Here is a 25886-nt window from a genome sequence, read left to right as displayed (position 1 = left end):
AGGAGTGTTCCATCACACCTGCGATTCTGCAAGTTTTATCTTTTAACATTTATATAAGGGACTGGAGCAATAGCTCAGAGGTTAAGGGCACTGACTGCTCTTCTAGAGGACCCTGGTTTAATTCCCAGCACCCTCAGAGCAGCTCACAACTAGAACTCCAGTCCCAGAGGATTGATCGCCCTCTTCTGCCCTCCTTGGGTACTGCGTGCAAGCGGTGCACAGACACACACGCTGGCAAAACACTCCTACAGATAAAACAGAAACAATTAATAAATAAAAGTGCATGAGACCCAGGTGTAGGTGGTACAGACTCAGGAAGCAGAGGCAGGTTGATCTCCATGGGTTTGAGGCCAGCCTGACTTGATCTGATTTGCCTCCGTTTTCTCCCTCCCTCCCTTCCCCTCTTTCCTCTCACCCTCCCCATTCCTTTTCTTTGAGATGGGGTCTCTCTGTGTAACTTGGTCTGGCTTTAAACTCCAGTTCCTCCTGCCTCAGCCTCGGAGTGCCAGGACTGCAGATGTAAATCACACCCCTAGATCCCAACGACGACAGGCTGACATTTAACTCTGCTGGTTGCTAGCTTGGCCCTTGAGTGAGTTATACAGCTAATAAAGGGGTGCTCAGAATAGCACCTACTTCACAGGGTGAAATTTATTTCCTTGTGTAAATTGTTGATTTGGTCACTGTTATTATGTGAAGTTGTAGTTATAATCATCGAATTACCTACTCATAGATTTTTTTTTTTTTAAAACTCGAGACAGAATCTCAGTATATAAACGTGGCTTGGAACTTACGTTCTAGACAGCTAGCCCCAACTCACAGAGATCTGCTTACCTCTGTCTCCTGAATGCTAGGATTAAAAATGGGTGCCTTGGGGTTGGGGATTTAGCTCAGTGGTAGAGCGCTTGCCTAGGAAGCGCAAGGCCCTGGGTTCGGTCCCCAGCTCCGAAGAAAAGAACCATTAAAAAAAAAGGTATTCATCACTCCTCCTGAAATGTTTTAATTGACCTATAAAGTTATTCATATTTATCACGGACAACTTGACAATATACATGAAGTATATATACACAGTGGGATAGTTAAATCTAGCTATTACCAATATACTACCTAGGCTGCACATGGTGTCTATGCCTTTAATCCCACCCCTCAGGAAGCAAAAGGAGGCAAATCTCAGTGAGTTCAAGGTCAGTCTAGTCCACGTAGGGAGGGAGTTCCGGCACAGCCAAAGCTACAAGTCAGACCCTGTTTCGACAAACAAAAACCAACCAAACAAAATATTACCTCGTATAGCTGTCACTCCTATGGTGGGAACACGAGTATCTATTATCTTTGCATTTTCAATAATACCATATAGAAAGACATGGTGATAATTCCCGTATCCAGGAGGATAATTCAGGCTCATAAGTCACAAGCTTAAAGTCAGCTTGGGTTCTAGGGCAGTTGAATAGCCCAATGCCCTCCAAGGTCAGAGTCACCATGTGGGTGCTGAGAACAGAACCTGGGTCCTCTGTAAGAGCAGCAAATGCTCTTAACCACCAAGTCTTCTGTTCAGTCCTAGACATATCTTGTAAAGAACACAGTGAATCCTCATGAACTATGGTATAGTTACCAAACGTACCTCTTTTTAAAAAGTGACTTACTGGGAGTTAAAGTGTGGCCAATAAGCAAAAGAAAAGGAGGAGACTATGTAGCCCTTGGGTCACCCATGAGCTCAGCAAGTAGGAAGGAAGGGCAAAAAGGGAGAACAATGTTCAGGAGCTTCCTACTCTGTTGCTCCCCCTCCTCCCCAACCCCCCCTCACTCCCCCCCATTCAAGTCACAGCCTTGTCACCAGCCTTTCGTTCTCAAATCCAGTTTTGAGAGCATTTTGGAAAGCAGAGGGTTCAGTCACGGCAGTGCAGCCACAAAACAGAAGGTATTGGGCACCACCTGTCCTCTATTCCAGCTGTTTCCGTTGCCATGGACACGATCCCCTGGCCCTGGACAGCTGTGAATAGTTCCAGTATCACGAGCCAACGGACATTATTCAAATGTCTCATGAAGACATCTGAGCGCACACTTGCTGTGACATTGCCCAAGACGGAGGCTCTAAGGCTCCTGAAGGCACCTGCTGGACCTGAGATGTGAGGAAGGAGGTAGAAGACCTCATGCCTCTCATGCCTGGGACCAGGTATGTGAGGTGGAGAGGGAGCAGACTTAAGGTTAGAGGATCAAGGAGGCACATTTGGGTCTAGTCTTACGGTCAGAAGACATGCTTCTTGCTACATCAGGCAGAGGGAGGGTTGAGATGCGTAGCCAAACCCCAAAATGGCCCACACTGCTTCACTTCTGACATTTGCACCCTCGTGTAGGCTCGTCACGCACTGAATTGGGCTTGTGACTCATAGAAGATGGATGAAGCTTTTCCTGGATTCCTGCTCTGCCAGCATGGTGAAATGAAGATGCTATGGCACCAGAGGAGGGCTGGGGTGGGAGTCAGCTCATCCTCTTCCTTAATGTCACGTCCTTTCTGCCTCTTCTGATCCATCCTCACCCATGGCAGCGCCAGAGCAAATAGAGTCGACATCAGGAGCTCCACTGGGGTGTGTTGGCATCCACTCTTGTTGCTTTGATAAAACCCCGACAAAGGCAACTTAAGGGAGAAAGGCTTTACTTTAGCTCACAGTTCAAGGGCAAGGAAGCCATCATGGCAAGAAAGCCAGGGCATTAGGTAGCAGTCAGGAAGCAGAGGGACACACGGGACTGTGTTCAGCTCCCATTCTTCCTATATAGTCTAGGGTCCGAGCCTAGAGAATGGCGTTACTCACGTTTAGCGTGAGCTTCCTGTCTCAACTTAACTGGCTTCCACAGCAGTGCGCCCAGACTCTAGACGACAGATGTGTCACAAGGCTGAGATGTTTAGCCAACCCACAAAATGGCCCGCATTGCCTCACTTCGGATATTCATACCCTTGTGTAGGATGATCCCACACTGAGTTGGGGTTGTAACTCAGTGTAGCTGATTCCAGAGCCTGTCACGTTGATGAGGAAAAGCTTGCCTTTCTGGAGTCTACCATCTTGGAGTCTCCCCTCATGAAGCAGGGTCTATGGAGAGAGCTCAGTCATGGGATTTTGAGTCAGGTTTGGTGGCACATTTCTGAGGTTCCAGAACTTGGGAAATTTGAGGCAGAAGGATTTTGAGTTTGAGACTTGCCTGGGCTAAATGGCAAGACCTCGTTTTTCTTTCTGAAGTCTGAGGACAATTTTATTACGATCTAAGAGGAAAACATCAGAGCAAGCAAGCTGTAAATCCACACAGCTGTAGAGGAGAGAAGAGGAAGAGAGAAAACAGAAAACCGTGCCATGGTGGAAGGACAGGGGATGTTTCAGTGAGAGTGAGGAAGCCCAGAGCATCCGGGAAAGCATGCTTCACTGTGTGCCCCTGCCTGGCTTTGAACTTGCCTTGTAGAGCAGGCTGGCCTCAAACTCACAGAGAGCCACCGCCTGTGCAAGGAATAAAGGCATAGTGGCCCAGCCTACACCCAGGCATTGGAAAAAGAACAGAAATAAAAAGAGCTGGAATGGGATGGATGGTGGTGTACACCTTTAACTCCAGCACTCAGGAGGCACAGGCAGGCCGATCTCCAAGTTCAAGGCCAGCCAGGTCTACAGAGCAAGTTCCAGGATAGCCAGGGTTATACAGAAAAAAAAAATACAAAATGAGGGTTGGAGAGGTGGCTCAGTGGTTAAGAGCACTGACTGCTCTTCCAGAGGTCCTGAGTTCAAATCCCAGCAACCACATGGTGGCTCACAACCATCTGTAATGGGGTCTGATGTCCTCTTCTAGTGTGTCTGAAGAGAGCAATAGTGTTCTCACATACATAAAATAAATAAATCTTAAAAACAACACACACACACACACACACACATCAAGAGAGAGAGAGAGAGAGAGAGAGAGAGAGAGAGAGAGAGAGAGAGAGCAGTGTTAGAGAGATGGCTCAGAAGTTAAGTGCATTCTTCCAGACGATCCAGTTCTATACCCAGCACCCGCAAGGCAGCTCACAACTGTGAGACTTGTCTCAAAACGACAACAGAGCTGGATTTCTTAGGGTTTATTCCAACTTCTAGATTCACTTATAATGAGCTTTTTTTAAAAAAGGAAAAGGAAGAAAAGGAAGGAAGAAAACAAGACAATATACACATATTTGAATGGCTATTTATTTGAATGGCTTTTAAGAACCAGAAGCCCTTGTAAGACGAGGGCATAGGCTGGCGTGAGGAAGGGACTCACAGTGATAAGCTCGCAGCATCCTTTGTCATGTGACCAGGAGGGGAGTGGACAGAGCAGCCCCCCTACCCCCGCCATGTGCTGAGAGCAGGCTCAGGAGCGGTGCTAAGAAAGGTGTGTGCCCACTCAGGTCCCAGGTAAGGACGTCACACAAAGGAGCACATGGGCTCTAGTTCTCCAAGGAGGCACTTCGGGGAGGGGGTTATGCCAAACAGCAAGGCAGAGGCGTCAGGAGAAGGAGCCCAGGGTGGTAGAGAATGGAGACAGCAGGGGACTACTGTGAGATGTGGGCTTTGTCCTTGCTCTTGTTCTGAGCAGAGGACACTCAGACACTGTTGAAAGAGGAAGTTGGAAGTTTATAGGTGTGTTATTTTAAAACTAAAGTTTGTGCCCATTCATTCAGTTTTTGTTTTGTTTTATTTTATTTTTGGTCTTTTGGGTTTTTTTTTTTTTTTTCAAGACAGGGTTCCTCAAGGTAGTCCTATAGACCAGAGAGACAGAGTGAGACCCTAGCTGGCCTAGAACTCAGATTTGCCTACTTCTGCCACCCTAGTGCTGGGATTAAAGGTGTGGGCCACCACAGTCCAGCTTGCTTTAGTTTTAAGACAGGACCTCACTGTGTTGACCACCCTGGAGCTTGCTTGGAAGAACAAGCTGGCCTTGAACTCAGAGATCCACCTACTTCTGTCTCCAAAGTGTTGGGATCAAAGGCGTGCACCACCAACCATATCCATTATTATTCAGGTTTTTTTTTTAAATAGAGTCTTCATATGTAGGCCAGGCTGGCTTTGAATTTAGCATGGTCCAATCCCAGTTTCTTTAGTGCCGGGATAACAGGTGTGCACTGCCAAGCCTGGCTCGTACCCAAGCACTTAAAATACACCAGGGATATTTTATGTCATCTCTGAGGTCTCCTAAAGACCACAAGCTGTGATTTTGAGAGTAATGTCTCTTCCATTCTCAGTAATTTGAGTCTAAAAGTCCCAATTCATTGGGCTTCAGGCAGAAAGCAAACTGGAGATTGGAGAGGTGGATCTGACTAACAACAAAAGCTTCTTTTGGGCTATACAAAGTTTTCTAAACTTGAAATGGTTGCCAATAATTGAAAGTTCAGATTTCTAATTTCTCAGAAAACAAAACAAAAAGATAGAATACCAGGGCCCACCAGCCCAAATTCCTACATGGGTATACTGGTTTCTGGATTCTCGATGTTATTTTTCTTCTCAAGACCTTGCCCAATGCCCTCTGCGCCTGTTTCTTGTGTGGCTCCTGTAGACACAGGGTTTGTGGCCCCTGACACACACACACACACACACACACACACACACACACACACACACACACAGTATGTTTGCAATGACCTTGGCAGCTTTCTGATCAGTGTCAGCTACAAGCCTAGCCTTGAGTAGTGGCCGACAGCCATGAAGGCACATTCAGCCTGAGCTAGGAGTATGAAATGCCAGTCTGCAGATTTTTGGTTCGCCTTAGAGAAACTCTAACTTTGCAAACACAATTTGTTCGTTCTCTGGGGTGGGGGTGACGTGGAGGGCATCAGGGAGACACTTCCAAGTCAAGGTCAAAGGTCTTGCATGTCTGACAAGAGCAGGAGGCCCAGTAAGATGTCAGCTTTCCTAGTGGTGGCCGTGAGATAGCTCCTAATTGGACCGTATTAACCCTGGCACTGTTGCGGGGAGGGAAGAGATGCGTGGGGATTGAGTCAGGTGGAGGCAGATTCTGCCACTTCCTCCCCAAAGCTGCAGAGCCACAGGGGAAGGAGACAGAGAAGTCAGAGGCAACAGAAGTGGAACAGAACCAGAAAGCTAGAGAGGAAGACTGAGAGGCCTGGCTTCAGGGCCCTCAGGTGATCCCATGCAGTGCCCATGGGATGAGGAGAGTCCCCAGGAGTAACGCTGGTCATCAGCATGTGGGGCCCAGGATCCTCAACTAATATAACTGTCTGTACACACTCCAAGCTCGCAAGTGTGCATGACACGCAGAGACACAGACACACTTGTGCACACAGAGTCACCAGCAGAGAAATCCGAGCTGCGGCACCCATAAATACGTACTCAGTCCGTACAGAGGCACACATTCATGAATGTTTCCCCATACACAGGTCACAGTGGTTTTCGGTGAGAGCCATCAGCTCGTCATATGGAGATGTTTCAGGAACATTGTCAGAGCACCTAAAGGAAGTCCTTTTAGGCTGCTGGAGTCCAGCATAGTAACCAGTAGCATAGGAGAGAAAATCAAGCCATGCACTACTGGCACAGCTGAGTGCCAGCCTACAGTGTCACCTACTGGCAAGCAAGGTTTCTGCACTTTGCCTTAAGGGTAGAACCCAGGACACTTGTTCTCAGGTATCCTTTCCTGAAAAGTTGCCAGCCACGGGGCCAATGGTCCTCCTTGTCCTTGTCCTCATCCTCCTCGTCCTCTTCATCCTCATCTTCCTCCTCCTCCTTCTCCTTGTCCTCCTGAAATGCTGCCTGAAGAATCTGAGGCCAAGCCTGGGCTTTGTAAGGGGGACTGTCATGATGGGATGGTGACTTCAAGCATGACAGTAGATAGGACAGCTTGTCATGTTTGTAGTGGATTCTGGAACATTCCATTGTGAGGGTGGCTTTGTTGTCCCATCACTGACATCTGCTAGCTGGGTAACTTTGAGCAAATTATGGTGGTTCCCGATCAGGATCCCTGGTCAGGATACCGCTAGGGAGTAGTCATGGGCCACAGTACTGGAACATCTCATGAAGGCTGGATTACGGCAAGATGCATTTCCAGTGGAGGAGTGTGGGCAGCTGATGGTATCAAGGGATACCCCAGGGACTTGGGGCAGAGCTGTTTACCACATTTGATATTCTGATCATGTCTTTGACCGCATGGATACACACTAATTGAATACAGGTGTACCATCAAGTCTATTTTGGATCTGAACACCTTGCTAGCTTCTATTTTCTTTCTAGCATATTCTGCTGCATTCCCATGAATGCAGTTGGACCACCACGTAAGTAAAGGTTTGCTTTCTCCTTTTTGTGATGGGGTCTCATGGACCCTAGACTGGCTGTGGACTGGCTATGCAGCCAAGGGTCACCCTGACCTTCCGATTCCCCCTGTCTCTGTCTCTCTGGTGTTGGGATCGTAGGTGTGCACCACCATGTCTAGCTTATGCATTGTTGTGTGTTGTGAATCCAGGCTTTTGAATTCAGTAGGCAAGCACTCTTCCGACTGAGCCAGATGCCCAACTATATCACCCTCCCCTGAAGGGAGTTCTGTAATAATCTTAGCCGTCTCCATGCTTAATAACAAACAGAGCTACTGTTCTGCTGAGTGGCAGTTCCACTGGGTCTGGAATCCTGTTGGCAAGCACTTCCTAGGAGCAGAGTTCTGCCAGACATAGGGACATGGTACTTCCAGCTAAAGAGCTCCGGTGATCTGTGGCTCCTCTACGCCAGTGTTGCAGTTAAAGGCTTTGCCTGGGGCTTTGGTGCTCAGTCGGTTTTTAAATCTCCTGGTAACACAATAAATAAAGCTTCACACTGCCAGGCTTCTCAGCTCTTGAGGCCATCAGGAGGACTGTCTGGCTGCAGCTCGAGCCTGCCCCCAGGACTTCTGGCCTGTTGTACCAGCTTCAAAAGCTTCTGCCCAGGCTTGAGATGCTCATCTGTGGTCTCAATAATAGAATTTGGACCGTTCTGCGCTGTCAAGTGCTGTCTGTATCTATTAATGGTGGTTCCAGTGAGAGCCACAGCCCTTTACTGCACCTTATCTTTTTACTTCTGGCACAGCACTGTTCCTGTTTCCTGGGAAACCTGGGAGGGTCTGCAGCCTTCAATGAGCAGGCCCTGGGCACTAGATCTCATCCCAAATTCAGCAGCAGCTGGTGCTGTCTTCACAGTCCACAGGTCTTTCCTGACTGGGCAACCTAAGGACAATCTGTGAGTCTCTGCTCTGCATATCCTTACAAGATTCTTGTGACCACTGACCATGAGCCTCTGCTGAGACCCTTCAAGGGGCTCTAGTGCGATCCAGTGAAGATGGAAAGGGCCTTGAAACTTCCTCTGTCACCCCAGTTTCCTCTTCTTGCAGCTGTTCTTGGGCCACATGGCATCTCTGGCCAGAAGTGGGGTACAGATAGTGCAAGGAGATCCCCTTGCAGACTTTGATGTCCTGGTTATAATGACGAAAACGACCCTGTGTGAAGACACCTTCACCCCACACCCTTCTGGCTGCAATAATGCCAATGGCTCCGTTAAGCAGCTGTGGTGGGTGTCAACCTCACGTCCCTTCCAGGAATAGCATCTGCATGCCCGTAGAGCAAGCTGGTACTCACTTCTGGGAGTTCTTGCATCTTCCTTCTCCTCCTTCCTGCAGCTGTCACTCCAGGACACACTGCCCAGAACACGAACTCATTCAGACCCTGATTCAAATCCTAGAAGGACAGAGGTTTGAGTCCCCGGATGCCTTCCCCCTACCTCCAGGCTCCTCTCCTCTGGCCCTCCTCAGCTCCTGGCCCTCTGATGATGCTTCTGGGTTCCCTCATTGCTGAAATCCCTGTGGGAACCAGGCAATCATTGTACACATTCATGCTTGCCCTTTCTTGTCTTCCAAGGGGGGCAACCATCCACTCTTCCACCCTTCCTCTGAGTGCCAGGGCTGCTTAGCAAAGAAGGAGGTGGTCCATCACTCATCAGGTGGAGAAGAAAGGGCTGTAGAGATTCATGCAAAGATGGATCAACCGCGGATATCTCTCAGGAAGGCTGGTTCATCCCAGAATCCTTTGCATAGCACCCTGATGACAGCGTATTACTTCCGGGGTAGCTCTGACTGACTTCTACTCACTCTCCACAGCAGAACCATGCTGGGACGCATTCAACTCATTCCTCCCTAAGCTACCACTTTCTTAGCGTCTTTGGTTTCAGAACAGACCTGATACTTCCCACATCTCACTGTGGCACCTACACCTCAGGCACAGCCTGGACAACGACTCGCTTTAGAGCCTGTGGTTTCTCCATATTTAGGGCTAGAGTTCCTTCTCTGTTAGGAGAACTTCCTTACAGCACGGAAGGTGGAAATGACTGGCAGACCCAGGACTGAGCTGAGGAGACCGGCAGGCAGGACTAACTGAACTTTGCCCTGAAGCTAGAGGCAAAGGAAACCCAGAGTTGGCGAGCCACTGAAGCCTTCTTCAGAGAGAGCCTGCAGTGCCCTCTGCTGGCTAGAGGAGAATCTGCATGTGGGCGACGTTCCTCCCTTCAGTTCTTCAAACACCTTGCATGTAGCAGCTCTCCACGGCTCAGGTTAGCAAATCACAGCAAGCAAAGGGTCACCTTGGGCAGTGGTTTCTAAACATGAAAAAATTATCGAGAGAGAATCTGTGCAGCACTGTGCAGCACTGTGCACACTTCTCATTTGATGGGCCTCGGGGTTGAGGGGCAAAGGGCTGGAATCTAGCCTATATCCCGGCTCGGGCCAGAGGAAGGAAGGGCCATTAGTTTTGTAATGCATTCACTTAGACAGTGTCCTTTTGTAATCCACACAGGTGCCGTGGGTACTAGCAGCCCCAGCACTAAATGATTAATTTAGTGCACAATCTTATAAAACCAAGCTTCTTTGGCTAAAGAACAAATTGAAAGCCACCCAAAAAAATGGTAGTATGCCAAGGCTTATGAAAAAGGGGAACTTAAGTCATGCATCCATGCCAGATCTGCTTTAGATGTTAAATCTACCCACGTTCACACAGTGTTCTTTGCGCTACGTTAGAGATAGTTCTCATCCCAAGCCCTTAGGCATGCTGGCTTCTCTGTCTACACAACTCTCTGTCCCACCAGTTTCTCTCTGACACCCAGGATACTCTGCCGAGTGCTGCTTTCTAGCCAGGGTCATGGCAATGTTTGCCCAGGAGGGATTTCGAGACTGCTGGCTCTGTCTTCCTAACGTTCTAAGAGTACCTGGTACAGAGAGATGAGTGCGGCATGCAGGAGGGTGGACAGTGAGGAGCCTGAAAAGCTCACCAGCCGCGGTTCAGAAACGTGACAGGGCCTGGAGCAAGGTAGCTCAGCTACTGTGCGCCTAGGGACTGCTTTTCCCTCCGTGGATTCTGAGCTACGCCGTAAGGCACGTGGGCGGCCACGGTGCCCATCTCCTGAGCTCCGGCCACGTGAAACATCTGGTCATCAAAGAAGATGTGTGGGCGGATCTTCTCAAGAAGAGGGCCCTTGGGTGCTCCAGCTAGGAATAAGGCCTCATCCGTCTCCAGGCCCCAGCTACGTAGGGTCTTGAGGGCCCGGGCTCCAGAACTGGCTGCGCTGCGCGCTGTCACCAAGTAAGTACGAATCGGGCACTCCAGCCGCAGGCCTTTGGAGTAGAATTTCTTCTGCAGCCTACCTAGTGCTTCCAGGAAGCCCTTTAGGGGACCCTGTGGAGAAAAGGAAACAGAGATGCTGATTAATTCACCTCTCCAAAACATTTTGCCTTTCGTCCTAAAGCATCAGTGATTGGCTGTTGGGGTGGGAAATCCCTAAATCCTTGGGTAGTTTCCGTCTGCCCCATCTGGCGCCTGTGTGCATACAGAGCTGTAGGTACCTTAGTCTGGGGTCGGTCTTAATGTGATTAGGGCTGTTTAAGAATAACCATAACCGGGCTGGAGAGATGGCTCAGTGGTTAAGAGCCCTGTCTGCTCTTCCAGAGGTCCTGAGTTCAATTCCCAGCAACCACATGGTGGCTCACAACTATCTGTAATGAGATCTGGTGCCCTTTTCTGACCTGCATGGTATACATGCAGGCTACATTGTATACATAATAAATAAATAAATGAATAACCATAACCAGGGCAACTGTTGCTATGAATATCCGTTCGTGTGGCCTACAGCAATTCATCCTACAGCTCTGTAAGTGTGGTCTGTGCTCATCAGCAGAGAAGCAATAAGAATGAGCTAGTAATGGTGGCACAATGAGCCAATCAGCACAGACTCCATTCTGTCTGGGAGCATCTGGGCCAGATGTGTAACCACTGACTATGAGCCTGCCTGTGGACAGATGCATATGTGTCTCTGGGGATCAAGCTCTGAGGTCAGGGGAAAGCGCCACTGAGGATCTGTGAGGAGAGAACTGGATGGTACAGAGTGTGGTTCATTTTCAAATCAACTGGAAGCCAGGGACGTAGCCTGCTAGGCTTGGAGGTTTTCCTAGCTTAGGAACCTGGGGTAAGCTGCGTTCTGTTAACCACCTAGTGGGAAAGTGCACTGCTCTGGCTCCCAGATTCCTGTAAAAGCTCAGACTGGAGTTCCCAGTGGAGCTAGGGAATCCCCTTACCCCCCCCTCCCCGCACACAGACAGGTGAGGTTCCCTGAGCCACTTAAGGAATGACAAGAGGTGGCCCAAGGGGACCCACAGCCCTCGCTCCCTATGATGGTGTAATATGGAGCTCCTCTTGTCTCTCAGTGAGGAAGCAGGAGCTTCTGGCAGGATGGGGCCTTACTCAGGAGGGTATCCCAAGAGAGAGCTGAGGGTCACAGGGAAAGGACAATGGACTAAGAGGGGTGTGTGCGTGCATGCGTGTGTGTGTGTGTGTGTGTGTGTGTGTGTGTGTGTGTGACAGAGAGAGAGAGAGGGGGGGGAGAGACAGAGAGACAGAGAGAGATGGACAGAGACAGAGAGACAGAGAGAGACGGACAGAGACAGAGAGACAGACAGAGACAGACAGAGACAGACAGAGACAGAGAGACAGAGAGAGACGGACAGAGACAGAGAGACAGAGAGACGGACAGAGACAGAGAGACAGAGAGACGGACAGAGACAGAGAGACAGAGAGAGACGGACAGAGAGAGGTTTTTGTGGAGTTGGGACTTGGAACTTTAGAGAGGGTTCAAGATTCAGAATAGGGCCTGGGGGCTCCTGAGACAGCGTTTGGAGGAATAAAAACAGAGAGTCAGGGAAGGCTTCGGTGAGGTGCTTGGAGAGATGCTGGAGACCCAGGAGGTGAAGCACTGGCACTTGAGTGAGGAGGTGGGACTTAGTGAAGGGGTGGGGTCTCAATGAAAGGAGCAAGGAGCCAAGTGGGAGAGGTTCAGAGCTCGGGAGGCAGAGGGAGGTGGATCTCTGAGTTCAAGGCCAGTCTAGTTTACAAATCAAGTTTCAGGACACCCACGCCTACACAGAGAAACTTTGATTTGAAAAACCAAGGAGAGAGGAGGCTTGGTTCTTAGTAGGAGAGGGCCTGGTGGGGTGTGGACTTAGCCTGGGTTTGGCCCTGGATTCCGGCCAGTCCAGGTTCTGGGGAATGAGGAGTTACTCAGGAGTTCTGGGAATGCGTGGCACCTGCGCCAAAGGTTTGTTCTCGTGGGCCTTCTCATGCTCAAAGAATCTGTCCAGCCCATGGGCCTTGACAATGCGCTCTGACTCATCGGAGAAAAGTACTGCGTCCCCATCGAAGGCCACGCGGAGCTGACTCTGGGACACGACCACATCCTTGCTAGGGCTGAAGATGGTGGCAGCTGCAATCCCTGGGCAGAGAGAGGTGAACATAGTCTGAGCCTTGGCACAGAAGGTATTCTATGCTATCCTTGTCGCACCAGGACTAACGGGCAAGCCTACCAAGGACTCATTGAAAGCATTTATAAATCGGAAGGGCACAGTTACTGGCCCTAGGAGGCAGTGGCTATGGCTCTGAGGAAGCACCGTGAGGGTCTCTATCAATGTCTGAAGGCTACCTCATTAATATCTCTGTAGGGAGCTCTGGAGGCACCCTTAGGAGGGGCACTGAGGAGCTGCTTATCAGCTAGGATGAGGGAATTACACTGAAGACCATGTTGGTGTGGACCATCGGAGCAACAGTCTTGGCTGGAAGCACAGGTCTCCTACGTCACTGTTCTGTTTGGAGTTCCTCACCCTACATGGAGAACAGATGGGGAAGCACTCCTGTAGGTGTGGTCAGTCCCTCACAATTGATTCCAAGTTACCTACCTCCTCAAGACCAAAGTAAAATTAAAGTTCTTTCAGGTCCGTATGAGGGTGAGCTCTCGGACTGCAGTAGGGGTGGATGGATGTGGACACCCTGACTACAGCCACTAAGCGTGCGGGTACATTGAAGTCACTGTGGCCCAGGCTGTGAGATAGTGTGTTTAGTCCTAGGAGGCAGCATAAGCCACATGTGATAACAGACATATTCTTTCTGGGGACCAGAGCTCCAGGCTCCAGTCAGGTGAGTTCCCTCAACAGTCTTCATCTCCCCAACGGCCACTTCTATCCTGCTCCTTTGTAAGACTCTAGCACCACAAAAGTAGACTTCTGCAGAGCTCTGGGAAGAGCTAGCAGTACAGGTCTCACAGAAGCTTCACTAGCCTACGGATGCCCAGGGTAGGACCGAATCCTGAGTGTCAGACTACATACCCTCTCAGCTCCGTCAACCTAATGCCAAGAGGACCCGAGCCCCACTACTCTGAGGCACATCTATCTGTTAGCTTGTCCCAAGACCTCAACCGAAGGGTGTGGTGTGTCTAGGGAGATGCCTTCTGGGTCCTGGTTAAACAAAGCCCCACAGACAGAAAAGAGGGCAGTTGACAGGAACCCCTGAGTGTTCATCCTGGAAACACATCCAGACAAATGAGCAGGCAGTCTTTCCTCCTCTGTGGGCTCCTACTGGGAGGACTGAGTCTATGGCTGTCACCCCAAACTGCCCCTTGAACGGGGCACATGGAATGGACTTCTCATTACCAGTCCTCGTAATTGAGTCCCCTAATCTCACCTTAGCACTGGCCAACCCTGCTCTGGGAGATGACTGTTTTTGAAAGTTTCCTCTCAGGCTGGGCTACCTCTTTCTCATTGGCCCAGTAATGGGTAGAAGCCTCCTAGCCACACAGGAAACAGAACTCTGGTCAGCCCCAAGGGATCTTAGAAAGCAGTAGCTTTCTGGTCTGGAAGGAAAGTTCCCATGGGAACGGAGGCTAGGTGATGCCAATGAGCATGCACTGCAGGGCAAGAGGAGGCAAGAAGAGGATTAGGTAACCCCAGTGTCTGTTCAAAGCTCCGGCAGCAGGCTTCTCACCACTGTGTGGGGAGGTGTTCCCATATTCTCCCGCCTCATTCTGACTTACCCTCATCAATGGCTTCTCGCACTTTTTCTGCATCGGCTGACAAGTAGAGGTTGGTATGGTAGGCCTTGAGGTAGCAGATGGGGCTATTCCCACCTGTCATGCAGAATCGCTCAATGAACAGGTCTGTGGAGAGGTAGAGAGTCCCCGATGAGGCCGGGGTCAAACTTCATACCCCATAATGGTCTCTCTGTGCTTGAACTGAGCGGTGAGGCAGCAGAGTGACTCTGTTTCAGCCTAGCGTCCCTCACCCAAGCCTCTCTATCCTTCATCAAGGAAATAAGATGATCACGGAGTGGGAGAAAACACCTGCCCATAGCATCTCCACCCAGTCAGGGAATCACAGGACTGGAGACCCTGTCTTCCTGGTCATAGCTGATTGGACAGGAGCAGACTCTAGACGCAGCTGAGCCAATCAGAATCCAACCTGGGTAGCTTCCTCCCAAATCGGCAAAAGCTTTGCAATAGTTGCTGGCGGACAAGTGGCTGCTATCCTCGGGCACTTACCATCACTACATAAGTCCCTTAAACCGGGCTGCCGTTCTCCTCACAGCCCACAACCTAAAGGGTTAATGTCTGACCCCCGCAGTGCTCCTCCAGGCCCCACTCAAGCACAGCACCCTGCCTCTTCTCAGCACTTATCCTCCAGGTGGTTAAATATTGTTAACATTACTCTCATCATCTAAAATCAGTGTTATAAAATGCCAATTGGGGGCTGGGGATTTAGCTCAGTGGCAGAGCGCTTGCCTAGCAAGCGCAAGGCTCTGGGTTCGGTCCTCAGCTCCGAAAATAAAATAAAATAAAATAAAATAAAATAAAATAAAATAAAATAAAATAAAATGCCAATTGGAGACCAAGAGTGTAGTTCAGTGATTGAACACACACAGCCCGCAGAACTATATTCTAGTTTCGTTCCCAGAACCCAAAATAAAGAAATACATTAAAAAGTAGTAAGTAGGAGCTGGGGAGATGGCTCAGTGGTTAAAAGCACCGGTTGCCCTTCCAGAGGTCCCGAGTTCGGTTCTCAGCACCCACATAGCAACTCACAACTGTCTGTAACTCTAGCTCCAAGGAATCTGATGCTTCTTCCAACCTTCAGAGGGCCCATACAGGGTGGTTTGGCCTACACACGCAGACACATACATAAAGTCACATGCTTTGTTTTTTACAAAAGTAGTGAAGCCAAGTCCATTGGCACATGTTTTCAATCCCAGCACCCGGGAGGGAGGCAGGAACAAAGGGTAGTAGTACTTGTCTACAGTGTCTGAAAGCCCTGGTAAGGTTAAGGCAAGAGGCTCTCTAGTCTGAGACTAGCCCGGCCTCGGGATCTACACAGTAAGATCCTGTCTCAATATTAAGTGAATTAAGATAATAAATGTGTAACGGGGTTGTTGTCTGCTTGAAAGGGGATCTTGAAAGCTGTAAATGTGGATGGGTTGGTGCTGGTGGTTTCTCCTATTTAAAAAAAAGAGGACTTCATTACTTTTATGTGTGTTGGTGTTTCGCATGCACATATGTCTGTGTGAAGGTGTCAGATTCCCTGGAACTGGAGTTACACACAGAGGTGAGCTGCCACTGGGGTGCTGGGAAGTGAACCCCCAGAGGACGTGGATCCTCTGAAAGAGCAGCCAGTGCTCTTAACTGCTCAGCCATCTCTCCAGTCCATGGTTCCCCCTTTTTTGTGTTTGGGAATTTTCCTGGCATGTACCTCTGCATCCTGTGCATGCCTGGTCCCCGTGGAAGCCAGAAGAGTGCCTGGGACTATTCAGATTTCCCAGAACTTCAGTTACAGATGACAGCAAAGGACTAAGCTTGCTAAAGAAGGACATTGAGGTCTGGGGAGAACACAAGCCCAAGAGAGATGCCAAGACTTAGATTCTGGCCTTTCTAAGTCCAATTTTCCTCTCTGCCCCGTGGTTCTGAGTCGTCCTGGAAACAAGAATGGGCTCCCTCCGCTGGAAGCTTGCTCTGAGGGACTCAGTACTTTCATTCCTAACTGGACTTAAAGGAGAAGCACCCTTTCACTCTGAACTGCTCCCGAGTCTCCTGTGAGCCGTTAGTCTCCTATAAGTAGAGAAACTAAGGGGTGGAGGCAGTAAACACCTTTCCCAGTTACACAGGGAGTGGGGCCTGTTCAGTGAAGGCTGCAGCTGGCTTGTGCCGGTTTATTAAGAGTCAGTTATTAAATGTTCAGGAATTTTATGAGCCAGTTATGTTGATCAACCATGGGTGGCCGGAAATTGGCCAGGGACAGCACCCTCACACTGGCAGCATTTCAAATCAGTTTGGTTTGTTTCATTTTTTACAGGTTTTCTAGACAAGGTCTCTCTTTGTGTAGCCCTCGGCTGTCCTGGAACCCACTTTATAAGGCAAGCTGGCCTTGAACTCAGATGTTCAACTACCTCTGCCTCTGGAGGGTTTGGATTAAAGCTGTGTGTCATGACACACAGCATTAATTACAGTATTGTATGTATGTATGCATGCATGCATGTATGTATGTGTATATGCATGCATGTATGTATACATGTATGAATGCATTTATGTATGTACATATGTACGTATGCATGTATGTATATATGTATGTATGCATGCATGTTTGTGTGTGTATATGCATGTATGCATGTATGCATGTATATATGTATGAATGCATTTATGTATGTACATATGTACGAATGCATGTATGTATATATGTATGTATGCATGCATGCATGCATGTATGTGTGTATATATGCATGCATGTATATATGCATGTATATATGTATGAATGCATTTATGTCTGTACATATGCATGTATGCATGTATGCATGTATATATGTATATATGTATATATGTATATATGTATATATGTATATGTGTATTTTGAGACAGGGTCACAGGTATCTGAATATGTGCTTAAACTACTGATTCCTCTGCTTCCAGGGCACTGACTCCACGGTTCTGGGATTACAGTTTTATACTACCATGCCTTTTTGCTATTCGTTTTTTAATTCAGTGCTGGGGATCCAACCCAGGGCTTCGTGTATGCCAGGCAAGGATCCTACCAATTAAGCCACACCCACAGCTCTTTGCTTTTTGTCTGTTTGTTAACAGGTTCTCATATATCTCAGGCTGACATTGAACTCACTAGGTGCCATAGGAGGACTTTCCTGCCTCATCTCACGAGCGAAGGGATTACATGCATGTACTAATAATGTAGCTAGTTTTTATGCAGTACTGGAGATTGAACTCAGGACTTTCTGCCTGCCGGGCAAGCACTCTATCCGTTGGACTACAACCCAAGCCTTATTAGTTTTAAAAGATTGGGGTTAAAGATACAACACAATGGAATACAGTGCCAGGTTAGCAGCACAGTGCTGGGGTTAGGATGGCTGTCCTAACCAGGATAGCCCAACCCAGCCTGACCCTGCGGCAGTGTGGCCTCCCGCAGGTGGTAGGGCATCCCATGATCATCCGCCTCACGCTTACCGTAATGGTTGATACTGTTGATGAGACGAACCCCCACCTGAGCATGGTTGTTGGTCATGAGGACGATGTCAAAGATATCTTCGCTATCGGGGTACAGCTCTCGAAGTTGCTTGTTCACAGCCTCCAGGGCCTGGAAGGGAGACAGCAATCTCTAGTTCAGCATCCGAGTGATTGATGAGTGGAGTCGGTGGTCAGGGATGCAGTGAGAAAGGAGAGGGGAGGCTCGAGAGTGGCTTGGTGGAATGAGATGCACTCCACCACATGCTAATGGCATTTCCCACCACTGGATGGGGTGCTCACTACTCAGAGGCACTTCCTTAAAGGGGGACGAAGGAGGACAGCTTCTCCAACTGGTTACCCAGCCTGCAGCTCCATCTGTCCTGAGTAGGGTGGCCTCTTCCCACAAAGGCTCAGTCTCCTAGTCATGGGATTATTGCCTCTGCCAGGCAGAGCTTCTGACAAAGGCATCCAGTGGTTCATTTCAGGAACTACCCCCTCACCTTTACAAAGGGGAAGGCGGGCCCAGGGCTGAAGGGCTCGTTCTCGTGCTCCAGCTGGTATCGTACGTACTCCTCTACACCCTGCTCCGTGTAGATCCTCTGTTCCTCATCCATTCGGAACAAGGCTCTGGAGGACACTGCGATGGTGACCGCATTCTGAGGCTTTGGCTGTAAGAGGAACAGTGTGACAGACTGTCACCCAGACTCATCCCGAGCGAGGTGCACCTGTGCAAGCTTCTCCTGGACCCTGGGATGTGGGGAAGGCGGAGGCTCTGCTCGGACAGAGGCAGACTCCGGTCTGGACCGTGCTGGAGACTGGTTCTCTATTTAGGAGTGTGATGGGAGAGAGGGGCATGCCCCTAGGGAGCTTGAGGTATCGTTGGCCATCTGGACACCAGAGAAAAATGAGTACAATGTATGTAGCCAAAGTATGGCTACATGGAGATGACTCCCAAATGGTTTCCATTATGAAAAAGGCTGCATGCCCTCAGGAAGAAATTAGAGCTCAGAAACACAGTAATTATATAAGAAAAAAATATCTCCAGCCTGGGTCTGTTTCCCGAGCTCGAGATTCACATATCTAACTGCCCCAGTCAACCAACAAGCACCTCCAACTTACAGTGCCTGGGGCTGAATCCCCTCACCCCAAACCCAGCTCTTCCCACTTTCCTCATCTTGTGCTGGGCTCCACCATCTACTCATCCAGATCACCACTTCATGATCAGACAACCAGAGCCAGGAAGTGAACCTTCTCTGCCCCCTCTCTCCCCATTTGCTTCCTCACCGACCAATGGCCTAAGCCACCCGTGCTTGGAACCTACCCCCTTCCTTCTTCTCTTCCAGCACCCAGCCCACCACGACCTCTCATCCTCTTCAAATTGCCAGAGGAGCCTCCTAAGGTGCAGGCATACTCACAGCTTGCTTCTCCAGTGGTGCAGAATCACACAGACAGCCTTTCCTACAGAGCAAGAAGTCCTTTGCAACAGACCTCTACTTCCTTTATTCCCTCGGCTTCCTCCTCCCCGGCTTTGCGCAACCTTACCTTGCTCGCAGTTTTGCACACCGTTCCCTTGCCCTCAGACTCTTGAACATGGTGCTCCCTTTGCTTACTGTGTATAAGAAATATCCTTTCTGGGCTGGAGAGATGGCTCAGCGGTTAAGAGCACCCGACTGCTCTTCCAGAGGTCCTGAGTTCAAATCCCAGCAACCACATGGTGGCTCACAACCATCTGTAAAGAGATCTGATGCCCTCTTCTGGTGTATCTGAAAACAGCTACAGTGTACTTATATGTAATAAATGAATAAATCTTAAAAAAAAAAAAGAAATATCCTTTCCCCTCTGTCCGGTTACCTCATGCTCTCGCTCTGTAACTCCACTTCAGTTGGTTCCTTTAGGGAGTTTGCCCTCATCTAGCTCTGCTGAGGAAGGATTCTAGTCAGAAGATATAACTCCTGTCCTCAGAGATCATCAGAGGATGGGGGAGAGGACAAGCAAACAGAACTAAGAGGCAAAAGGACAGGCATCAGTGACAGGAGGTAGAGGGAAGGTCTTGGTGGTAACTGGCCTTCAGAAGAAGTCATTAGGGGAGAGGAAGTCATTAGCCTTTGGGAAAATCCTTGAAGAAAGAGACCACAAGGATCAGTGAACACAAAAGCCTTCAGAAAGTGAACAGAGGCAAGAGCAGGGGAGAGAGTATAGAGGAACCCAGGATAGGTAGGGGCCTGAATTCCAAAGGGAGTCCTCGCAAGAGGGTCTTAGCAATGTTTCTCAGCTGCTATATCTGAATGTATCCCCCCAATCTCATGTTGAACTCTAACCCTGAAAGAGATAGCATTAAAGGGCATGGCCCTTGGGAGTGGTTAGGGCTTTTCTTAGAAAAAAAGATACCAGAGTTTGCCTTGACTATTCTGCCATGTAAAGGCACAGTGAGAAACTTACAACTTTAAGCGAGGAAGAGGATTCCAGTCTTTTGGCTCCTTAATTTTGGACACCCAACCTTCCCAACTGTAAGAAAGACATCTGTGGGGTTGGGGATTTAGCTCAGTGGTAGAGCACTTGCCTAGCAAGCACAAGACCCTGGGTTCGATCCTCAGCTCCGGGGAAGAAAAAAAAAGACAAAAAAAAAAAAAAAAAAGACATCTGTATTGTTTAGAGTGTTAATGTGTTAATTGCCCAGTGTGTGGCACTGTGATACAGTAACCCAAATGGACCAACACACCTGACTTACATAGGACGGAATGAGGAGCCTGCCACCATGGACAGCAGCTGGGTCCTGATCGATTTCTGGGGATTATCAGAATATGGGTGTGCAGGAAACTCACGGACACCACTTCTTTGTGAGTGGGACAGTCCTAGTGTCATGATTCCTGGTTTACAGGTGAGGAGAGAGGGTCTCAAATTGAAGCCAAGACCTGTAAGTGGACCTAACATTCTGCTTGTTCACGATAATCTTGGGGGTGACGTATTCAACCCTCGGCAAGGTCCAGTTGATTGGCAACATTGAGTGACGCTATGCTGGAGCCATTGGAAAGCAGGATAGGTTTGATTTCTGTTCCCAAAGAGTTTCTGGATCATCCATGCAGATATTCATGGTATCTTTGAGAAGACAAGGAGAGGAGCATGCCATGAGGACAGCTGCTGGACCCTCCTCATCTCTGGAGAAATCAGAGTATGCGTGTTCAGGAAACACACTGATAGCACTTCTCTGTGACCTGGACAGCTCTGGAAGACAGGATTTTATGGAAATGCTCTATAAACTGTGGCTGTGGCTGTGTCGTAACTTCAGATGTGACTGGTGATGATGAAGGTTTGAGTTTTAATTTCACTCGCTTAAAAAAAAATGTGTGTATGTGTGAGCGCAGGCTTGTGTGTGAAGCCCAGAAGTGGATGTCAAGTGTCTTCTCCTACTACTCTCTACTGTATTTTTTTGAGGCAGGGTCTCTCACTGATCCTGGAGCATGATGACTGGTGGTACTGGCTGGCCAGTGGGCTCTGGGCTCCAGAGATCTGTCCCCATCGGCTCAATCATGCACACAGTCACACATGGTTTTCACGAAGCTGCTGGAAAGCCAAACTCAGGTTCCTTGTGCTTGTGCGCTGATGCTCAACTGACAGAGACATTTCCTGGTCCCTAAACTGATTTAATTTTAATGAATTTAAGCAGTTTCCTGTAGATAATGGCCAGTGAAGCCTCAGAGCCTCTCAGAATAGGAATGGAAAAAACAAAAATTTCCACACAGTTGTGTAGCTGGCCACAACTCGTATTTGACTCTTAACTCTAACCAAGATTGTGCAGGTGGCCGGTGGGGCCAGCAGAAGAAAACCCTCTTCTGGAGCTCAGCCAAAGGCCTTTGCCAGTTTCTGACCACCTGTGTGCTGGCGTGTTCTCGGCTGGGCATTTCTCAACCCCATCAGCACTTGGGAACCTTAGGGACAGAGCTGCCATTCCTGCAGAGACATTTTCCTGAATCTGGGTCTGAATCTGGTCCAGGCCATGCATCCAGCCTTGCTCTTGACCTTCTGTCCCACAGCCTTGACACGCTGCTGGCCTTGGGTTTCCTTTAGGAGAGTTAACCAGACTCTCTCAGATCCTGCTCCTGACCATTGCAAGAAACATGTCTCGATTGTCTTGGCCCCTGCAGTGTCTGCTTTTCCCTCATGGACGAGAAAAGAGGGTTAGAGAAGGTCAGGGTATTGCTCACGCAAAAAGTCAAGATGAGATCTCAAGTCTCTAGCCTCTGGCCTCTAGTTTGGCCTCTGTCCACCTAAAGCTTCCTTGATATGGTCCTCCCAGAAGCCTCCACCTTTTGCTTTAACCACTCGCCTAGACACATCCTGGCCTTCTTTTCCATGTTTGAAAGAAATGACAAAAAGCACTGTATCCTAATATTGTGAGGTTTCATGATGGGATATTCTTCTCTTGAAAAATGACAGTCCCCAGGACAGAATTCTGTCTCCTACTCAAGTCACTCTGCTACAACATAACCGAGAGGGGCCTTGGGAACACAAGCCCCTTAGGTTGTCCAGCCTTCAAGTGGGTCTGAAAAAACAGTATCTGTCCAGAGCCCGGATCCGCCGAGCCCTTGTAGACTGACCCTCTTGTGCCTGTCCAGGATTCTTATCATCCAAACCATGTGTGCACCCAAGTCAGAAAGTCCATTCCAGGCTAGGGCTGGATCAACTTGGGAGTACTGAACTGTAGGGAACCATGACGGTCTTGCCAGCTCTCTGGGATTTAGGCTGATCGCTGTGGCTTTGGGGTGAGGGTGCAGGAGTTAACAGAGGGCAGCCCAGCCCCACCGGCCTGCCTGGGGAGCTCCCATTTAGACCAACAATCTCTCTACTGCACTCAAGTAGGAATGTAGCCAAAGCTGTTATTTCTGGAAAGACATAGGAGGGATACTGGGAGAGACGAGGATAGGATAGCTCTGGGTGAAGGCCTCTGACCCCAAGAGGTGAGGGTCTCTGATGGCCTTCACTAGGTTAAATATTTTACTCAAGCTCTTGGGAATGAAAATGAGGCCAGGCCAGGCCAGGCCCTGATGGGGCCCATGAGGCTTACAACCCCCAAAATAGCCTGTGGGAGGAGGGGTTGTGACAAGAAAGATGGGGTTGGGAGCTTCGCCTAATCAGACCAGGGTTCATGGTCTGACGAAGGGGCTGTGACCAACCACGGCCTGGTTCTGATGCTCAGGGAAGGAAGCGGATTTTTGAACATCGAAGGTTCTCTCCTGTTTCCCAGCAGTCTCTCCTCCCCATCCTCGGGCCCAGACATTATTACTCCAGCTTTGCTATCTCATCAGCGTGGCTGCTGCCAGACTCGCCCTTTCCAGTCCACCAGATAAACAGCCCAGTGTGCTCTTCATAAAATGAAAGTAGAACCAAGTTAATCCCACTAAAGAATAATAATTTTTTTCAAAAAGGATCCTGCAACAGTTCCATTATGACGTTCATATTTTTAAAGGTAAGTTGACTGTTTAGTCAAGTGAATTTTTAGGCAGAACCCTGCCACATGGGTAAGCCAAATATACAATTGCTGTAAGGGTATTTGACAGTTCAGCTCATATCTACGCGTCTAGATGAATGTATTTGTTACAAAACTAACCAATAAAACAACACTTTGGGGACCAGAGAGATGGCTCAGCGGTTAAGAGCACTGACTGCTCTTCCAGAGGTCCTGAGTTCAATTCCCAGCAACCACATGGTGGCTCACAACCCTCTGTAATGGGACCTGACGCCCTCTTCTGATGTGTCTGAAAACATCGACAGTGTATTCACATAAAATAAATAAATAAATCTTAAATAAACAAACAGATAAACAAAACAACAACAAAATCCCAACAGTTTGGACATCAATACATTTGAAAGCAGGAGTTAGGGCACTACCACAGACTTAAGAATCTTCGTATCCAGTAAAAATTTATTTTTATGTTTCTGCACAGTTCTGAGAGAGTCCCATTTGCACACCTCTTAATACTTGAACATGGGAAGAACTGCTTTTTTCCCCCACAAATATTTAAAGTATTTTTCTAAGGAGAAAGAAATTAGATTCACAGGTCTGAAGACTGCCTGAGACACAGGGTTCCACAGAACCCAGCATGAAAGCCTCAACCCCACTACATAAGGTCCAGGCGCTTTCACTCAGTCAGAGCTGTCTCTGGGCTGGGAGCCTTTTGAGTCCTTGTAACACTTCCCCCAATGATCCTGCATTTCCCTCCCAGTATGGATTCTGGACAAGTCTTGAGCTTCAAAGACAGTTACTTGCTTTTCACTCAATCCCCCTCCCCAACCCCTTCTCCCAGGAGGTCCCACCCACTGAAGCTTTAAGATCAATTCAAAAGCCTTCCTGGTGGCAGTCACCCTCCTCCCCAGTGCTTCCACAGCTTGTAGGATCTTTTACCTGAGAATCCACCATCTCTGGAGCCTCCGTGGGCACACTCCAAACTCCTGAGACAGGCAGGCCACAACTTACGATCTCTGTCACCAGGATGAGCCAAGGCCTAGAGGTATGGAGTGGCCTCCTGGGTAAAGTGTTGTCGTGAAGTGGTGGGATGCTTTAAGGTCAGACTGGAGGCCTTTGTGTAATGCCTCTGCGTGAACTTCTATTCTCAATCCCTTGCCCAAGTTCCTGGGTCTAAGGCAGAGAGGCGTGAACTACTCTAGGGTATCATGAACTTGCCCAATAGAGGAAGCGGAATGCTTGCCTCTGTGTGAAGTTGCAAAGGGCTGATGCCACCATTGAGATCAGAAGCAACGTCTAATGTGCAAAGCCCAGCGTTGGTAGCTCAGAGCCTGGGAGCAAAGCCCTGAGCCTGGAGCAAGTCACCGGCCCTTTAAGATGCGGGGAGACCGACCTGATTCCCCAGGGTCCGGATCTGCAGTTAGAGCCCAAACGCCGAGGCTTGGGTCTGGAAGCTGAGCTGGCTGCATAGGTGGAGGAGACCTAAGAGCCCAGAGAGCAGCCGGATTCCCAGAGCCGAGCAGCCCAAAGCGCTGCTGGGGGTTGCTGACCAGCAATTCCAACAAGTGCGGTCCGCGTTGCGCGTTCAGGCTGCCAGCGCCTGGAACGCATAGGCCCCTGAAGACAGCATGGGGGAGGGGTATTCTGGAGTAAAACCTGAACCCGGGATGGGGGCGGGGGAGAGGGAAGCCACTGTCACTATAGTAGAGCTCCCAAAATAAACTGGAGCCCTAGCCAACTGCTGGGCACATTCTGGGGCCAAGAAGCCGTGTCACCTTCGGGAGGGGCTTCACAAGTCCCTTCCCAGAGGGCTTGAGACCCCTTCCCTGGAAGTGGCCCTTCCCGTGTTCCCCCAAATCCAAGCCCTGCTTTTACCGATTTGGGTTTCTTCTTGGGCGAGAGATTGTCATAGAACGTCTTGGCTTCCTCCCAGCGCGGCACCGCGGCGGTCTCTGCCCCTGGTCCGGGTTCTCGGGCCTCCGGGGGCTGCCTTGGTTCCATGTTCCGGCTCGGATCCGATCCGGCCGGGCGGGAGAAGACAGCGTCGGAGACAGGGAGCTCAAGGAACTGAGCCGAGGGAGGGAGGCGCGTCCTGGGTGGGAGAGGCAGGCGGCAGGGCCGGGAGGGAGTGCGAGTGAGCCCGCCCCGCCCGCCCGTCCAAGCCGCCCGCTTGACATTTAGGGGAACTCTGATTCCTCGACCGACCCAGGTTTGAAGCAAATGGGAGCAGGTGCAGTCTGCTTTCTGGAGCAGGCCGAGTGGAGTCAGGCTTGTAGGGTACTGCGGATTCGGGATTGTGGGGATGAAGTTCAAGGGCACCGAGAGAAAAGGAAGCCTAACATTTTCCCCTCCTAATACGGTAATTCCAAAAGACGGAAATGAATAGGTAAGCCCTCCTCCAAACTAAAAGGTGTCCCTAACCCCATCAGATGCCAGCATCGGACCCTGCGTGATCCGTCGCCTTTCTCCAAATTCCAGTCTATCTCTGGACCCCGCGAAGTGTTGGACAGCTCCGTTAAAGAACCGGGAGCCTGGTTACGTATAGGGGGAAGTGTGGGACACAGTTCTTACACACACACACAGGCGAAGGAGCTCTTGAATCTAGG

At 49.5% G+C, this 25886-nt stretch overlaps 1 protein-coding gene across 2 annotated transcripts; it reads right to left on the bottom strand.

The window, feature by feature from the left end:
- Nucleotides 1–984: 984 nt before the first annotated feature.
- Nt5c1a (5'-nucleotidase, cytosolic IA) lies at nt 985–25472 on the bottom strand. Of its 2 annotated transcripts, XM_017593399.3 has the most exons (7): nt 25156–25472; nt 24220–24319; nt 18320–18487; nt 17820–17949; nt 14358–14480; nt 12583–12767; nt 985–10681 (listed from the first exon to the last, which is right to left on the bottom strand). In XM_017593399.3, the coding sequence occupies exons 1-7, from the start codon at nt 25455–25457 to the stop codon at nt 10325–10327; spliced, it is 1365 nt and encodes a 454-aa protein (XP_017448888.1). In that variant the 5' UTR covers nt 25458–25472; the 3' UTR covers nt 985–10324. The 2 variants fall into 2 exon arrangements, with proteins under 2 accessions (XP_017448888.1, NP_001101446.1); NM_001107976.1 differs by lacking the exon at nt 24220–24319 and having other exon boundaries at nt 10325–10681; nt 25156–25348.
- Between the last annotated feature and the right edge of the window lie 414 nt (nt 25473–25886).

Source organism: Rattus norvegicus, chromosome 5, assembly GCF_036323735.1.
Source record: "Rattus norvegicus strain BN/NHsdMcwi chromosome 5, GRCr8, whole genome shotgun sequence".
In the NCBI taxonomy this organism is placed as follows: domain Eukaryota; kingdom Metazoa; phylum Chordata; class Mammalia; order Rodentia; family Muridae; genus Rattus; species Rattus norvegicus.
This window is presented reverse-complemented; position numbering and strand designations above follow the sequence as displayed.

Coding starts and splice junctions, on each gene's coding strand:
- Nt5c1a (XM_017593399.3), bottom strand. CDS start 25,457: ATGTCAAGCGGGCGGCTTGGACGGGCGGGCGGGGCGGGCTCACTCGCA. Junction 12,768..14,357: donor GCGAGAAGCCATTGATGAGG/GTAAGTCAGAAT, acceptor CTCTCTGCCCAG/GGATTGCAGCTGCCACCATC. Junction 10,682..12,582: donor AGAACAAACCTTTGGCGCAG/GTGCCACGCATT, acceptor TTTTCTCCACAG/GGTCCCCTAAAGGGCTTCCT.